Source organism: Puma concolor, chromosome A1, assembly GCF_028749965.1.
Source record: "Puma concolor isolate L17-30 chromosome A1, mPumCon1.1.hap2, whole genome shotgun sequence".
Lineage (NCBI taxonomy): Eukaryota > Metazoa > Chordata > Mammalia > Carnivora > Felidae > Puma > Puma concolor.
The window spans coordinates 158,770,049-158,789,211 of NC_141667.1; the positions used below are offsets into that span (position 1 = coordinate 158,770,049).

General features: G+C 39.6%; 1 protein-coding gene across 4 annotated transcripts in view; it reads right to left on the reverse strand.

The window, feature by feature from the left end:
- Positions 1-19,163, reverse strand: part of CDC16 (cell division cycle 16) — a 44,055-nt gene that overhangs the window by 13,529 nt on the left and 11,363 nt on the right. For all 4 annotated transcript variants that reach the window (XM_086707682.1, XM_086707689.1, XM_086707670.1 and 1 more), the window contains 6 exons: positions 18,307-18,432; positions 7,678-7,830; positions 6,294-6,357; positions 3,700-3,761; positions 2,451-2,586; positions 671-761 (listed from right to left, as the gene is read on the reverse strand). In XM_086707682.1, coding sequence (XP_086563808.1) covers positions 671-761; positions 2,451-2,586; positions 3,700-3,761; positions 6,294-6,357; positions 7,678-7,830; positions 18,307-18,432 — 632 coding nt within the window. The remainder of the gene's footprint in view (positions 1-670; positions 762-2,450; positions 2,587-3,699; positions 3,762-6,293; positions 6,358-7,677; positions 7,831-18,306; positions 18,433-19,163) is intronic.

Consider the following 19,163-nt stretch of genomic DNA (forward strand, 5'->3'; position numbering starts at 1 on the left):
GACAGCAATTCTACCCAAATTTATCTTAACACTTGCTTATCATTACCAAAAAAAATACTTAAAAAATTACACAGCACTGTAATGTGTGAATGTAAGCCAGCTTAACAGTCCACTGAAATGCAAAAATTAATGTTATTAATATGCTACAAACCTCATTATAAAGTATTAAGGCCAGAGTGTTTTCATTTACTTATTAGAAATTAGAAACTATTGGAAATTAAAAAGTCTCTAGGGTTTTTTCCCATTATGCAATTTAGATTGTTTTAACACTTTTTCTTTTTAAGATTTTATTTTTAAGTAATTTCTACACCCAACGTGGGGCTTGAACTCACAACCCCGCAATCAAGAGTCACACACTCTACTAATTGAGCCAGCCAGGTGCCTTGCAATTAATTAGATTGATTCTTGTATATCACAGCACTTTACACATACTCCATAATAGTATTTTGCATATACCAAGTACTCAATTATAAACTGAACAAACACTTAATGAGCCATTAATTCCCACAGAATTTTCCAACAAATAAATGGAGTTTCTTAATAATATAGTTAAATGGTTAGAAAGTTAAACTTAAAACCTTACATGAGATTTGATAAACCTAAACAGAGATATACAACAATCTAAAGAATGGGATGCAATGTCAATCAGAGTAATTAATTATAATCTTACCAATGTAAGCTTCAGAATCACCAATGTACATCTCAATGCAATGACCAAGCATTGTAACAGAAAATGTATCATCCCGCCTAAGACCAAGGGCCTGCAGAAAAGATTCAGCATGGTTATTACAAGAAAATGTATTTCCTTCTCTTTCATTTAAAAATATTCCTGCAGGACTCCATTCAAAACACTACAGGGAATCAGAGGGGGTGGGGGGGGGCCTACAAGAGTGGCCATGAGTTGATGTCTGTTGCAGTTGGGCGATGGGCACATGTAGGGTTATCACACCACTGTTTATGTTTGAAATCCCAGTCTTCCAAAAAGATTTTCAAAACTTTGTCTCCACATAGAGCCTTCTAAGTCTTCTGCATTAAATTACATCACAGAAGAGAGGTAAATTATAGAATCTTCAAATACACACATTCGAAATATCACCCAAACCAGAAAAGCTGCCAGTCTACACTTCTGCCTAGCTCAGTATCCTAGTTATCATAATGGCATCTTCAGGACTTGATCTCATCTGAAAATCTCTAACCAACCCTATGCATTTTCTGATTTTATCTTTCTCTCCAAATACCATTATTTCATCAATTCTAACACCCTTTTTTTTTTTTTTATTCTAACATTTCTGAACTTGGGACGCTTTAAACTACTGGTGGTTTCTTACTACTGCTGTCAGCTGGCCACAGCTGTGATGAGGGTGTTTTGCGTGGGTAGCCGTGGTGATGTACAGACTAGATTTGAAACCACGTGAACACTCAAAAATACAGGAACTGAGACTGTTGCCTAAAATCCTTGCGTTGACACCTTCTGGCAGCATAAGATTTGCATAGTCAACGCCTTTGGGAAAAACCTTCAAGAACAGGGTATACGTGCCAGCCCCAGGAAAACAGGGACACTGACCGCCTGGTACGAAAGTGATTTAAAAGAACCAAACTCTGAATGTAAAGAATAGAGCATCTTAAGTATTTGTTTCACTTATATTTTCTTTTTTATGTAGATTAACTAGAGTCATCTCTGAAAAAAAACCTATGTCCTAATATGCCCAAAAAGAGTGCCCCAAAAGAGTGCTTTTTCTAAGTACCAAAAAACTGAGAGATTGGAAAGAATTGTGTAAAGTTTAAAGGTTTGTCTGTGTGTTGGGGGGCGGGGCACCCAACCTGCTTACTGATGGTGTCTTAGGTCTAGTGAAGTATGACGTGAGATTCTTTCCTTGTGATGACACAGATGTTTTGTTCACCAACTAAAGTGATCAAAGGTGGGGCGCCTGGGTGGCTCAGTCGGTTAAGCAGCCGACTTCGGCTCAGGTCATGATCTCTCGGTCTGTGAGTTCGAGCCCCACGCCGGGCTCTGTGCTGACAGCTCAGAGCCTGGAGCCTGTTTCAGATTCTGTGTCTCCCTCTCTCTGACCCTCCCCTGTTCATGCTCTGTCTCTCCCTGTCTCAAAAATAAATAAAACGTTAAAAAAAAAAAAAAAGTGATCCAAGGACTTTAGGACTTTAAGTCCTAAACAGAGAGACCAGAATTTCTTTTTTCTTGCCCAGACGTGATGCCCAGCTCAGATGAGGCCCACAAACCTCATGCACACATGTATGTCTGACTGCACACTTAGGACCTAAGTCTCACATTTGTCTCTAATTTGATGAGTATCACACACACATTCTTTTCTCTGGAAAGGAAAGAAGAAACTACAAAGTCGTCTGAAGAATTTTAAAATGGTAAATACAATGTTGGCTAGAAAAGATCTTCTCAAAAAAAAAAAAAAGTGATAAATGTTAACTAGACATACTGTGTGGAAATAGTCAACAGCATTTTCAAAGTTGCCCATCAGACTATGGATATACCCTATGGCAGAATAGGTAGACGCGTTCTGAGGAATTAACACCAGTGCCTGACGGTGATAATCCAAGGCCTCGGCATACTTTCTGTGAGAGAAGAAAAGACAGGGAGTTGAGAGCAGAAAGAACGGGAAGAAAGAGAAAACAATTAGTGGGTACAGTGAAAGTACTGACTTTCTAGATCTAAGATGAGTATTCATCCATGTGCCAACATCAAAAACAATCTGGTACATCACAGTAACCATCCAGAATGGTTATACCACCTTCGGGTACCTTGACACCTTCCTAAATGGATCTTCCTGCCCTTCTCACCCAGCCAGCTGAAGGTGCTCCCACAGGGACACAGGTGGGAGACATGAGCCAGAACATAACCTCTGGCCCTGGGTCCTGTGCCCCACCACACTGCAAGGTCTCTTTTGGGGCCAGACAAACCTCCCACACTGGGGGTGGTTAAAAGCAACCAAAGGTTTTTGCTTTAAGGTCCAAAGAAGTCACTTGAACAGTATTTTCCTAAGTTCTCTGGAATTCCTGCCCTGTAAAATCTTTCGTGAGAAGAAGGTTCAATAAGGTTTGGGAAATGCTGCAGCTCATAATGAAAACTCAAGACACCAACATATTCTGAAATAGAAAAACCTATTAAATTTTGAGTAACCTAGAGTTTCCCAAACATATTGAGCCAAAGAATCTATTTTTGCAATGCTGTTTATCACATCATAAAACTGGAAACTAGAGAAAAACAGTAAGTTAGAATATGGATATGGTTTTAAATAAACCCTACTGTCCTAATTCTTCCAAATTAATTTTGAATACCCATTTTTTTATCTAAGAAAATGAAATTTATTAGAGAACTGTAACTCTCTATATTTCTAAAATAAAATTATACTACCAGGGATAATAAAAAAAGAGATAATAAAACTCACTAGAGATAATTATTTTGATGCTTGCTGTGTCTGAGAAGCAAAGTATAAAGCTGGAGGACCTCAAAATAAAAATATGGGAAAAGAAGGGTGCCTGGCTGGCTCAGTTGGTAGAGCATACAACTCCTAATCTAGGGGTTATGAGTTCATGCCCCATGTTAGGTGGAGATTACTTAAAAATAAAAACCTTAAAAAACAAAACAAAACATGGAGAAAGGCTACGCAAAATTAAGTAAACGTTTAATCGCAAAGAATGTTTCTGCAATGGTCCTAGTTCACTTACTTAAGCTTCCTGCAGACATGCCCCAAGTTGTTCAACAAAGGCTCCCATTTGTCAACTGTCACCTGAAACACAGCAACACCAAACCCATGACTCATGTGCCACTTTCCAGTCACGCGCATTCAACCACACCACTGCACACAGTGAAGCAGGCCGCCCTCTCTGGCGGTGACTGCACAGCACAAAGCAGAGTATTTGTGGATTCTCCATCTTTCTTTCCTATTAGAAGAGACTTCCTGAGGATGCTGTTATTTTATTAGCACAACACTGTTAATGAGCCCGTCTGTGCTGACATTCAAATTCTGTATCTTGAGCCCAGAGCTTTCCATCTGCCTACTAAACATTCCCACTTGGAAACCTCATAAGCACTGCAAATCCAGCATGCCACCCGTTCATCTCTTACCCTCTCTCCTGCCCTCCCAGCTCCCCAACCTCACGCCCTTCTAAGTGCCTGCCTCTCATGCCCGGCACCCATGTCAACCCTAACCCCTAGCAACTACCGAAGGCTTATTCATCAGCTGCCCCAGCATAACGCCAACCTCCATGTAACAAGTCTTGTCTGGGCCCAACCACCTCAAGATAAGGTACAAGGCCCTTGACGATCCACACTCAGCCCTCCTGACCCATTTCTTGACATTCTCGATTAGCTCCAACTTGGCACATACCATTCTCTATACCTAATACACTCTTTTCCTCACTTCTGCTTGGCAAAACATATCTGCTCATGTTTTAGGACTGAAATGTCACAACTGTATCCACGAGGTTTTCTTGGCCCATCCTCAAATTCCAGTTAACTGCTCCCTTGCGTGAGTTTCTTTATTTCCTCAATCATGGCCTTTTTTGTGCACTGTATCATTACTGCCAATTTACTTATCTGCAATCCCCAACAGGTCTAAGGCCAGGAGCTATCACGTCAGTTTCCTACTTCCTCCCAACACCTAGCTCAGAGCTTAGGACACAGTCAACACACATCAGTCAGTCTGAGCTAACCAGGCAACAGATCTGAGCCATAGTCTCCAGCTCCCATGAGCCTGGCTCCAGGAGGTGTGGCCTATGAGAATGGAAACAAACCCTTCATGGTTCTTAGGCACATTGCTTCCCTTTGGCTGTTTGGACATTTGCTGTAGTTTACAACTGAAGGCAAACAGTATTTCCCCCTTTTCACATAACTTTCAGTAGCACTAGGCATTTGTACTTAAAGCCATTACTGTAAATTTCTGCAAGGCTCCACAGTGCTCTCCGATCATCAACGAATATAGTTTCAACTCTAAGTGTAGTTTGTGACAGTGCATCCTAAACTTCTCTGAGCATGAGAATCTTGGATCTTGCTAGAACTGCAGACGTGACACAGTAGACCTGGGACCCTACACTTCTAGTGAGCTTCCAGGTGATGCTGATGCAGCTGGTCCCATTAGAGCAGCAAGGCCCTAAGGTATCCTACTATGAAAACTAGCAAGGTGGTATGTGGCCATCCCATATAACAAAAACATTTATTATCCAGACCACCCAAGACTGAGCTGTTCAAGACCCTGTTTTATAGGGGTGCCTGGGTGGCTCAGTTGGTTAGGCATCCAACTTCGGCTCAGGTCATGGTTCGTAGGTTCGAGCCACACACCAGGTTCTCTGCTGTCAGCGCAGAGCCTGCTTTGGATCCTGTCTCCCTCTCTTTGCCCCTCCCCAGCTCGCTCTGTCTCTCAAAATAAACATTAAAAAAAAAAAAAAGAACCTGTTTTATATAAAAGATGTGCCAACACACAGAAATACAGTGTTTTTAAGTTCATATGTATGACAAATAAGAGACTTGGCAGGGACCCCAAGGGAGCTGTGTCTGTGTCAGTGAAGGGAACCAGCACCAAGGAAGATGTGGGTTATAAGCAAGGCGGCCCAAATAGGAACAGAGTAAAAATGGGAAGTGACAATCAGAATGGCACAAAACAAAATAGATGTGAATAAAAAGAATCAAGAACTAGAAAAGTAGCAATATGCAAATCCCTTACCTACAGAAGTTGACAGTATCTAAAATTAATATTATTTTTAAAAAATACCCACATATACACATCCAAGCTAGCAGAAGGTTAATTCATGAGCACACGTCTTTCATATGGTAGAACCTAGCAAAATCTCTCAAACCTTGAGAGGTCTAAATATGTAGTAACTACAAGGTCAGGAAGAGCCATGATAGGTCTGAATAAAATGATACCTGGCCTTATTCCTACAGAGGTGGGTGCTGTATACTTACCCATTAATTCAAGAGGAGCCTCTTCAGTTCTAGAGGACATCTTATGTTAGATGCTACAGTGCCCACTAGTATCCACTAACTGTCACATATTCCCCATATCAAAAAATCATCAAATATATTCTGATTACTCCCACATATCAAAGCCTCCTAGGAAGCAAACAGTTGACATCTACCTTCTCAGTTAGAAACAAACTCATTTTACACCATGCAGCAAAATAAATGCCTGAAATTCAAACATTAACAAGACATTTGCCATGATAAATATTAGCCCTTTATCTCCCAGGCAAGACTTTGTCCATATTATTGTTCTCATTCAACAGCAAACACACACAAGAGTTACAGATGTTACATAAGATACCTCATTCCCAATTGCTTTAATTTTTTCCAATGCATCAAGAAACCACTTTTCAGCTGTTTTCCATCTAAAATAGAGGGGAAAAGGCTGCAGGTTATTCAAAATTAGCAAATATAAACATTTTAAGAAAAAACGAGATAACCTTCTGTAAATAGTTTATTAAAATTCAACTTTAAAGGTGAAATTAATGAATTTTATGGCATTAACATTATAGGAGTTCAAGATTTTAGGATATGGTTAATTATCATTATTCCTGGTAATTACATTCTATAAAGTCAGTGTGAACACTGCCTTAGCAAATACTGAACTACTGCTCCTGGCAAAAGTACAGGCTCAGGTTCCTATAAACCTCTGGTCAACCATTCAACATATAACCTGTTTTATATGTGTTTCTGTGATCGATACCTTATTTAACATACAAACTGATTTACTGACACTGAACTCACAGCCAGCAACACAGCTCATCTAACACAGGGTCATCACAGCCTTCTTGTGTTTACGGTCACTAACAGCACATCAGCACGAGGCTTGGGGATCATTTCAAACAGTGAAATCATCAACAAAAAACACAAAAATGCGAAAAATGTGGCACTGAAAAAAAACCCACAAACTCATTTACAGTATGAGAGCAGAAACAGGAAGGCAGAATGTCACCTCTGACCTTGGCTGGGAACGTGCACGTAAGTATGAAAGTACTCCAGGAGCGGGCCCTGGGCTACAAACCAACAGGCTGTATATTACATCATTTTACAACAGCTCCAAACTTGCTTTTGTAAACACTAGATAATCCAATACTTAGAATACACACACATGCCATAAAAAACACAGTAGTACTAATTTGTTGTTTTTAAATTTATGTATAATTTAGTGCAAAGCACTACAGACATTTTTCTCTTTAGAGCATGATACTGAATTATTCTACAAATATCCAAGGTTACACTAATGCCTCAAATGACCAGGAATCTGGGCCATTCTAATTAGTTTAATTTTTGGATTAACTTCATTTCTGTTTCACAGCTGTGGGCAATCTCCCTTCAATGTATGACTCCAACTCCTAACCAACAAGGAGATGACTGACTGAGGGTTCTGCAAGGCCTCCAGGCACCCTACAGGGTGTGGTTACTGGACAGTCAGCAATAACTGTCCAGTCTTGGAATGGAGTCTGCAGGAGCCCACCTCCCAGGGGACCAAAATCCCAGTACAGTATTTTTAAAGAATTCCACAATAACACTTTCTATTTTTTTTCTAATGTCTGCCTCCTTCTCTTCAAATAATACACATTTAAAAACAAAAATCTATTGAAGAGTCCCTAATCACTTAAACTCTAGTGACTGGTTTTATTTCATTTACAGAAAGAAAACAGGGTTTTGGGCCTTTCAAGACTTACTCGCCATTCTGAAATGCAACCACGCCAACCTCGTGCATAACAAAAGGGTCTTCTGGTGCAATGCTTAGCGCTTGGCCAAAGAATCTTTCAGCCAACTTTGAGTTATTGGTCAATCCATATTCTAATCCGATGTAGAGCATTGGCAAATGACACCTAAAAATATTGGAGAATGTCACATATGCAACACCTAAAACTTTATAATTCAGCAGAAATTAATTTACCAACTTCAAATCCTGTGTGCAAAATAACTTAAACATAGCCCAAAATAATGTGTTTACTTTTTTTCCTAACACTTCATTTACTAATACATAATAAATGTCTAATAGGTTTTCAGACCTGTTAGAATCTATCACTTTCAGACCACTTCTAGAATCTATCAGCAAGCTACTTACTTATCTTTATTTTTCATCATTCTACAGTAAAAACAAAAAAAACCAAAACTCTCCTAAGCAGAAGGGCAGGTCTGTGCTTCCTGTTTTCTTCTACGATGCTAATGTCATACCTTTGGCCTTGACTGTCTTCCCCCTCCTCTACTATTTATCCTTTGTGACATGTTCAAGTGACCCTTCCCTTTAGGAAATGCTTCTGACTTTCTAACCTAAATGGATCTCCCTTGTGTCCATTCCTATTATCTCAATTACTATCAGTTCTATCCCCAAGGGTTTCAAAAGTATGTCATGTATACCCCATTTTCACATCCTCTGAAACAGTTGTAGGTACAGAGCAAGTACTAACCACTTCTTAACTGAATCTCTTGCCAGACCAGTAATTACATTAAAACAAACAGAATAAAATAATATTTTTTTGAAGATGAATCTAAGAAAGTCTATAAATACTAACCAACAGGTTGATAGGTGCTTTGGTTTTAATCAAGAATCAGCTCAGGTGAAGAGTCACCTACAGATAGGTTCATGAAGGACGCTTTAAAAGGATTTACCTGGAGGAAGTACTTCCAAAATGGCCAAGTAAACACCTCCAAAACTCGACACCAGAAAAGCAGTATCAACACTGCCTAATTGTCAAAATAAATTTTTCAGAACTTCAGAAGCTAACTAAAGCCTTACAACAATCTGAGGGTTGTTTACTACACAAAGACAGGTGAAACATGCAAATACCCAGGAAACAATTGGCAATCCAGGGGAGTGGGTAGAAAGCAGGCAACAGAAACTGTCCTGACAAACACCAGATGTTGGATGTACTAGACAAACACTTTATTATTATTTTTAGACAAACACTTTAAATAAGCTATTTTAAATATGAAAATAGAGGGGTGCCTGAGTGGCTTAGTTACGCATCTGATTCTTGATTTTGGCTCAGGTCATATATCTCACGGTTTGTGAGACTGGGTCCCACATCGGGCACTGTACTGGCAGCCAGATCCTGCTTGCGGTTCTCTCTCCCTCTCTCTGCCTCTCTCTTGCTCACGTGTGTGAGTGCACACACTCTCTTTCTTCTTTCTCAAAATAAACAAACATTTAAAAAACTATATGAAAACAAAAATATAAAATCTCAAGTTGAAATGTAAAATAACGAAAAGGGTTGTTCAGTAGAAGGGTTCAACAGCAGTTTGAAAAGGCAGAAGAATCAGTGAACCTGGAGTTAGGTCAACTGACATTACCCAGTCTAAGGAACATAAAGATAAAAGAATAAGGAAAAATGAACAAAGCTTCAGAGACCTGTGGGATGCTATCAGGCAAACCGAAATATACACGATGAGAACACCAGAAGGCAAAGGGAGACAACAAGTGGCAGAAAGAATATTAGATACTAAAGAATATTTGGGCCCAAAACACCTCAAATTAAAAAAACAAACAAAAAACTCCAAGCAGGATACTCAGAGATCCACACTTAGACATATTATAGTCAGTCAGACTGCTGACTTTAATTTGTAACATTTATTTATTTTTTGAGAGAGAAAGACAGAGCATGAGTGGGGGAGGGGCAGAGAGAGAGAGGGAGACAGAGAATCCAAAGCAGCTCCAGGCTCCGAGCTGTTAGAACAGAGCCTGATGTGGGTCTTGAACTCACGAACCGCAAGATCATAACCTGAGACGAAGTTGGACGCTCAACCGAGTGAGCGCCCCAGGCACTCCCAGACTACTGACTATAAAGCAGTAAGAAACTACAACCAGTGACGTACAAGAGATTCCCAATAAGATTAACACCTGACTTGTAATCAAATACCTGGACACCAGGAAAGGCAGAGGGAGGACATTCAAGGTGCTGAAAGAAACAGAGCACCAACCAAGAATTTCATACCCAATAAAACTACTCTTGAAAATGAGGGTGAAATTAAAACATTTCTCAGAGAAACAAAAAACTGAGAAATATTGTTGAAGACAAGAGACACTGAAGGGTGTCCCTCACGCTAAAATGAAAGGAGACTATACAGTAACTCAAATCCCACTTTTTTTTTTTTTAATTTTTTTTTCAACGTTTTTTATTTATTTTTGGGACAGAGAGAGACAGAGCATGAACGGGGGAGGGGCAGACAGAGAGGGAGACACAGAATCAGAAACAGGCTCCAGGCTCCGAGCCATCAGCCCAGAGCCTGACGCGGGGCTCGAACTCACAGACCATGAGATCGTGACCTGGCTGAAGTCGGACGCTTAAACGACTGTGCCACCTAGGTGCCCCTCAAATCCCACATTTTAAAAAAAGGAATTTAGAAGACTTCAGTCCGACTTTGGCTCAGGTCATGGTCTACCGGTTTGTGGGTTTGAGCCCCATGTCTGGCTCTGTGCTGACAGCTCAGAGCCTGGAGCTGCTTTGGATTCTGTGTCCCCCTCTCTCTCTGCCTCTCCGTGACTCACTTGCGCTCTCTCTCAAAAATAAATAAACATTAAAAGAAAAATTTTTTTAATCTTTCAATACTCACTCTAAACGTCAATGGACTCAATGCTCCAATCAAAAGACATAGGATAACAGAATGGATAAGAAAACAAGATCCATCTATATGCTGCTTACAAGAGACCCACTTTAGACCTAAAGACACCTTCATTGAAAATAAGGGGATGGAGAACCATCTATCATGCTAATAGTCAACAAAAGAAAGCCGGAGTAGCCACACTTATATCAGACAATCTAGACTTTAAAATAAAGACTGTAATAAGAGATGCAGAAGGGCATTCTATCATAATTAAGGGGTCTAAACATCAAAAAGACCTAACAATTGTAAACATTTATGCTCCAAATGTGAAACCCCCCAAAATATATAAGTCAATTAATCACAAACATAAACTCATTGATAGTAATACAGTAATAGTAGGGGACTTCAACACCCCAGCAATGGACAGATCATCTAATCAGAAAATCAACAAGGAAACAATGGCTTTGAATGACACACTGGACCAGATGGACTTAACAGATATATTCAGAACACTTCATCCTAAAGCAGCAGAATATACATTCTTCTCCAGTGCACATGGAACGTTCTCCAGGATAGACCATATACTGGGACACAAACCAGCCTTAAATAAGTACAAAAAGACTGAGATCATACCGTGCATATTTTCAGACCATAACGCTATGAAAGTCGAAATCAACCACAAGAAAAAAATTTGGAAAGGTAACAAATACTTGGAGACTGAAGAACATCCTACTAAAGAATGAATGGGCTAACCAAGCAGTTAAAGAGAAAATTAAAAAGTATATGGAAGTCAATGAAAATTATAACACCACAACCCAAAACCTCTGGGACGCAGCAAAGGCAGTCATAAGAGGAAAGCATACAGCAATCCAAGCCTTCCTAAAGAAGGAAGAAAGATCTCAGATACACAACCTAACCTTACGCCTTAAGGAGCTGGAAAAAGAACAGCAAATAAAACCCAAAACCAGCAGAAGACAGGAAATAATAAAGATTAGAGCAGAAATTAATGCTATCGAAACCAAAAAACAGTAGAACAGATCAATGAAACCAGAAGCTTGTTCTTTGAAAGACTTAACAAAATTGATAAACCACTAGCCACTTTGATCCAGAAGAAAAAGGAAAGGACCCAAATAAATAAAATCAAGAATGAAAGAGGAGAGATCACAACCAACAAACAGAAATAAAAACAATAATAAGAGACTATTAGGAGCAACTATATGCCAATAAAATGGGTAATCTGGAAGAAATGGACAAATTCCTAGAAACATATACACTACCAAAACTGAAAAAGGAAGAAATAGAAAATTTGAACAGACCCACAACCAGTAAAGAAATCGAATTAGTAACCAAAAATCTCCTCCCAAAAACCCAAGAGTCCGGGACCAGATGGCTTTCCAGGGGAATTCTACCAAACATTTAAGGAAGAGTTAACACCTATTCTCTTGAAGCTGTTCCAAAAAATAGAAATGGAAGGAAAACTTCCAAACTCTTTCTATGAAGCCAGCATTACCTTGATTCCAAAACCAGACAGAGACCTGACTGAAAAGGAGAACTATAGCCCAATTTCCCTGATGAAAATGGATGCAAAAATCCTCAACAAGGTATTAGCCAACCGGATCCAACAATACATTAACAAAATCACTGGCCACAACCAAGTGGGATTTATACCTGGGATGCAGGGCTGGTTCAATATCCGCAAAACAATTAATGTGATTCATCCCATCAATAAAAGAAAGGACAAGAACCATATGATCCTCTCAACAGATGCAGGGAAAGCATTTGACAAAATACAGCATCCTTTCTTGATAAAAACCCTCAAGAAAGTAGGGATAGAAGGATCATACCTCGAGATCATAAAAGCCATATATGAACGACACAACGCTAATATCATCCTCAATGGGGAAAAACTGAGAGCTTTCCCCCTAAGGTCAGGAACACAACAGGGATGTCCACTCTCTCCACTGTTATTCAACATAGTATTAGAAGTCTTAGCCTCTGCAATCAGACAACACAAAGAAATAAAAGGCATCCAAATTGGCCAGGAGGAGGTCAAACTTTCACTCTTCGCAGATGACATGATACTCTACATGGAAAACCCAAAAGATTCCACCAAAAAACTGCTAGAAATGAACCATGAATTCAGCAAAGTGGCAGGATCTAAAATCAACGCACAGAAATCGGTTGCATTCCTACACACCAACAACGAAGCAACAGAAAGAGAAATCAAGGAATCGATCCCATTTACAATTGCATCAAAAACCATAAAATACCTAGGAATAAATCCAACCAAAGAGGTGAAAAATCTATACACTGAAAACTATAGAAGCTTATGAAAGAAGTTGAAGAAGACACAAAAAAATGGAAAAAGACTCCTCCTGGATAGGAAGAACAAATATTGTTAAAAATGTCGATAACCCCCAAAGCAATCTACATGTTCAGTGCAATCCCTATCAAAATAACACCAGCATTCTTCACAGAGCTAGAACAAACAATCCTAACATTTGTATGGAACCAAAAAAGACTCTGAATAGCCAAAGCAATCTTGAAAACCAAAGCAAGGGGCATCACAATCCCAGACCTCAAGCTGTATTACAAAGCTGTCATTATGAAGACAGTACAGTACTGACACAAAAACAGACACTCAGATCAATGGAACAGAACAGAGAACCCAGAAATGGACCCACAAACGTATGGCCAACTAATCTTTGACAAAGCAGGAGAAAATATCTAATGGAATAAAGACAGTCTCTTGAGCCAGTGGTGCTGGGAAAACTGGACAGCAACATGCAGAAAAATGAGCCTGGACCACTTTCTTACACCAGACACAAAAATAAACTCAAAATGGATGAAAGTCCTAAATGTGAGACAGAAAACCTTCAAAATCCTCGAGGAGAAAGCAGGCAAAAACCTCTCTGACCTCAGCCATAGCAACTTCTTACTCAACACGTCTCCAGAGGCAAGGGCAAAGCAAAAATGAATTATTGGGACCTCATCAAAATAAAAAGCTTCTGCACAATGAAGGAAACAATCAGCAAAACTAAAAGGCAACCATCAGACTGGGAGAAGATATTTGCAAACGACGTATCAGATAATGGGTTAGTACCCAAAATCCATAAAGAAGTCATCAAACTCAACACCCAAATAACAAATAATCCAGTAAAGAAACGGGTAGAAGACATGAACAGACACTTCTCCAAAGAAGACATCCAGATGGCCAACCAACACATGAAAAAATGCTCAACATCACTCATCATCAAGGAAATACAAATCAAAACCACACCTGTCAGAATATTCGGCTTACATTAACAACTCAGGCAACAACAGATGTTGGCAAGGATGCGGAGACAGAGGATCTCTTTTGCAGTGCTGGTGGGAATGCAAACTGATGCTGCCACTCTGGAAAACAGTATGCAGCTTCCTCAAAAAATTAAAAATAGAACTACCCTACGACCCAGCAATTGCACTACTAGGTATTTATCCAAGGGATTCAGGTATGCTGTTTCGAAGGGACACATGCACCCCAATATCTGTAGCAGCACTATCAACAATAGTCAAAGTATGGAAAGAGCTCAAATGTCCATCGATGGATGAATGGATAAAGAAGTGGTTTCCATATACAGTGGAGTATTACTCAGCAATCAAAAAGAATGAAATCTTGCCATTTGCAACTACGTGGATGGAACTAGAGGGTATTATGCTAAATGAAATTAGTCAGTCAGAGAAAGACAAATATCATATGACTTCACTCATATGAGACTTTAAGGCACAGAACAGATGAACACAAGGGAAGGGAAACAAAAATAATATAAAAACAGGGAGGGGGACAAAACAGAAGAGACTCTTAAATATGGAGAACAGAGGGTACTGGAGGGGTTGTGGGAGGGGGGATGGGCTAAATGGGTAAGGGACATTAAGGAATCTACTCCTGAAACCACTGTTGCACTATATGCTAGCTAACTCAGATGTAAATTAAAAAAAAATTTTTTTTAAGTAATTTAATAAAAGTTACCACCTAGGTAAACACAAGACAGTACAAATATATTTTGTTTGCAATTCTTCTACCTGATTTAACAGATAACTGAGTAATAGAACAATCATAAATTTGTGTTGGGGGCTTACAATGTGTAACATGTAATCTGTGTGATTAAGAGCACAAAGGAGGCAGAAAGAAACAGAACTGCAGAAGAGTAAAATTTTATACAACTGGAATTAAGTTGCAGTGGTAAAGTAAGAAATGTATTTGGTCTTCCCCTTGGTACTTGATATGGAGCACCTAAAAACCCTTGCAATTCCCTTAGTGACAGGAGTCTCTTTGGTATTCACAGTGACCCCTTTTGATCACACCTGAGTTTATACTAATGAAGGTGACTCAGGGTAGGGCCCCAAAACAGCCTTGTAAGGGGCTGGTCACCAGGAGGACCAAGTGATAAGAGGGTGGGAACAAAAGTTCCAACTGACTTCCCATGAAGGGAAGGGCCGGAAATTGAGCTCCATAAAAACTTGCGACCAAAGAGACTGAGTATCTGGGCTGCTGAACACAGTGCACTGCCAGGAGAGTGGCTTGCCTGCAGAGGGTGTGGATACCTTCTGTCTGGCTATTCTGGAGTATACCCTTTATGACAAACCAGAAGAATTAAGTAAAATGCCTTCCTGAATTCTGTGGGTCATTCTGCAAATCACCAAATCTCAGGAGAGGGTCATGGGAAGCCCCGATTTCTAGCCAGTCAGAAGTGAAAGTGGTCTGGGACTTACCACTGGCATCTGAAGTGGGGAGCGGCAGTCTTATGGGACTGAGTGCTTAACCTGTGAAGGGTCTGTACTAAATCTGGGTAGTGTCAGAACTGAACTGACCAGTCAGAACTGGACCCAGCTAGTGTCCAGATAATCAGAGAATTGGTTGTTGGTGCTGGAAAGCACCCTACAAACTAGATTCTTTTAAGATGTTAACTGTAACCCCCAAGATAACCACTAAAAACCCAAACCAAAAGGCTCAAAAAATATAGTATAAGGAAAAACCAAGGAATTAAAATGGTATATTACAAAATATCTGACAAAAAAGGCAGTAACAAGGAAGAACAAAAAAGACATAAAAACAGAGCAAATGGTAAACATAAATCCTACTTACCAGTAATTACATAACACAGTAACACATAAAATTCCATCAGAAAGAAATTGGCAGAATGAATAATAAAACAATGATCCAACTACATATTGTCTATAAGAGACCTACTTTAGATTTGAAGACACAAGTTAAAAGTAAAAGGATGGAAAAAGACCATGCAAACAGTAACAAGGGAGAACTGGTGTGATTATACTAGTATCAGACAAAATAGACAAGACAAAAGCTGTTACTGGAGACAATGAAAGACCTCCTATAATAGTGAAAGACTCACTGCACTCAAAACCTAACAATAGAGACCCAAAATACATGTAGCAAAATCTGCCAGAATTGGAGAGAAAAAGACAAAATTCAAAAATAACAGTTGGGAGGTTTCAACAGCTCACCTGCCACAATGGATAAAATAACTAGGCAAAAGATAAACAAGGAAACAGAAGACATGACCAACACTAGAACCCAATCAGACCCAAGGAACTGCAGTACAACAATCACCCCAAAAAAGCAGATTCTCAAGTGCACCTAGAACATTCTCCAATAGACCATGTGAGGTCATAAAACAAGCCTCAATAAATTTGAAAGGACTGAGATACATAAAATATGCTCTCTAACCACAATGGAATTCAATCAGAAATCCTAACAGAAGGAAATTTGGGAAATTCACAAATATGTGAGAATTAAACAACATACTCTTACATAACCAGTGGCTCAAAGAAGAAATCATAAAGGAACACTTGAAGTATTTACACAATTTCAAACATTTATCCAAACACAGGGAAGTTAAGAGAATGCAAAGTTGTTCTGATGGGGAAGAAATGAAAAGAATAATGCTTATCTTGGTGAGCGGATTTGAAAATTTACTTGCATGTAGTTTGTTACATTGGAAAATTTTGTAATTAGTTTTGATTCTTAGGTAGAAACTGACAAACAAATAATAACTATTCTGGGTTTGTGAGCACCCAGAAAAAATAAATTTATTTATAAAATAAATAAAATTAATAAATAAAATTAAAAAGCACACTCTAGCCTGTGTTCATAAGAAACAACCCAAGGGGGCACCTGGGTGGCTCAGTTGGTTGGGCATCCGACTTCGGCTCAGGTCACGATCTCACAGTTTGTGAGTTCGAGCCCCGCGTCAGGCTCTGGGCTGACAGCTCAGAGCCTGGAGCCCGCTTCAGATTCTGTGTCTCCCTCTGTATGCCCCTCCGCTGCTTGCACTGTGTCTTTCGCATTGTCTCAAAAATAAATAAACGTTAAAAAAAATAGTAAGAAACAACCCAAGGTAAATTGCAGAGACTTTTTTTTCTGCCAATTGACCAGATTGATAGATTAGAGGTCTTGGTAGACACGGGAGCCAAGTTTTAGCAAAACACTGGGAAAGAAAGGTCTCACACATCACGGTGGATAAGCTGGAGAAATCATGGACTCTCCATGATTGGTACTGAGGACCATTCAGGTGGGTCAGTAACTGCTGAAACCATTTTAACCTGGAGAACTATTTCTAATAATACGTTGGTATTAGGCCTGAATTATATATCCTCACCCTGACCAAATTCATATATAAAGCCCTACCCCAGTGACTACACTTAGAATGCTTGTAAGGAAATAGAAAAGGTAAATCAAACCTAACAAGATGACGTTCAATGCAGATAAATATATGATCCCACTTCTGAATACTATAAGCAAAGAAATTAAGGCAGCTAACTTTTACTGACTGCTTTCTGCATGTCAGACATTGTTCCAAGTCTTTAACTGGTATTGTCTCAATTATTCCCAGGAATAAGTACTGCAATTCTCCCTATTTTTCAAGAGGGTACATACTTGGCTGAGACCCCCAGGAGTCTGACTCCAGACCAGCCCTTGCAACTACAGCACTCCTACTACCTCTCCAGAAACGGACACAGCCCACACAAAAGAACACCACGTGGTAGGGTTAGGACAAGTGTTAGGCAAGTCCAAAGAGAGTTGACAGGAGAGTTGACTCCCCACCACAAAGTAAGATACTCTTAGGGTGCACTTATATCACTTAATATCAATACTCTTAATATTGATATAAATCTAGAACACTGGAGGGGTACCTGGGTGGCTCAGTTGGTTAAGTGTCTTGACTCTTGATTTAGGCTCAGGTCATGATCTCATAGTCATGAGATGGAACCCCGCATCAACTTCTGCAATGACAGCACAGAGCCTGCTTGGGATTCTCTCTCTGCCCGTCCCTCCCTGGTTCATGCGCACACGCGCATGCTTTCTCTCATAAAAATAAAAAGTAAGTAAATAAAATCAAGAACGCTGTCAAATACAGTCCACAAAACCTACATCAAATACCTTTTGGACATAAATAGGATACAGATAACATATTTGCTCACGAATACTTTCATTCCTGCATGAGAAGGAGCCTCTAACCCTCCTCTCTTCCCTCAGCTTAATTTCCTAGTGCCATTCTGTACTGGTGAAAGAGACCTGCTAGGTCAAAACCACTACACCAGCCTCTTTCCCTCCATGTTCAATCATAAGCTACTAACAAGATACAAATAAGATATTTTTGTTTAGTTCAGCAACCAAATGGCAATGACAGTAATAACAGAATCGTCATTCTGTTAGCAAGAGCAGCCCTTCATGGATTTCACCACGCACTCTGCCGTACCCTTTCATGAGCTGCGCGGCTGTGAAGTAAGCAGCCATGGCCTGGTCATGCTCGCTCTCAACTGCAAATGAGTGTCCGTACGCTACCCACGCAGGCCCGTAAGTCTTCTCAAGTGTTGTCGCTTTGCTGAAACAAGAAACGTCATTCTAGTGAGAGATTCATTCTTGTTAATTTTATATAAGCTGATACTTCAAGGATATTGGAATTAAATAAATGAGCTCTTAACATATTAAATACTTACATAACAATTGTTAATCTCATTTGAAATAAAAGAATGTTTAATAGTACAAGCAAAATTTTAAGACATTTTAAGAGAGGTCCACAACTTTTTAGGTCCAATAATTGAAACCACTGGCACTCTGTATTTACAAATACAAATACACTCTGAATTTACAAATATTACTTAATCCAGGAGCTTTGTTTCAGTAATTGTGGTAGCAACAACCATTTAATGAGGGCATATTTTACACCAGACTCCATGTGAAATGCTTCATGTGCATCACCTAGTAACTTACAAGATAAATCGTTATTTGTATTTTAAACATCAGTATACTGAGGCTGGGAAGATTAAGTGACACCCTGTGGACGGCAGCAGGAGAACACCCTGGTCCTGCAGACTGCACCACACAGTCTAAGCCGTCATAAGTAGTCTTCAATCAGCAGACACCCGGTGACCCAGGACACCCAGAATAAAGAGAACACACCACAAAACAAGGAAAATATAAACGATGAGATGCCCATTTCCCAGCATTTTATTTTCTAAGTTTTCTATCACTCAAATGTTCCTTGATTCACATGGAGTCCATCACTAAATCAGAGAAGCACAGTTCAGAGGAACTATCACATCTGAATCATCT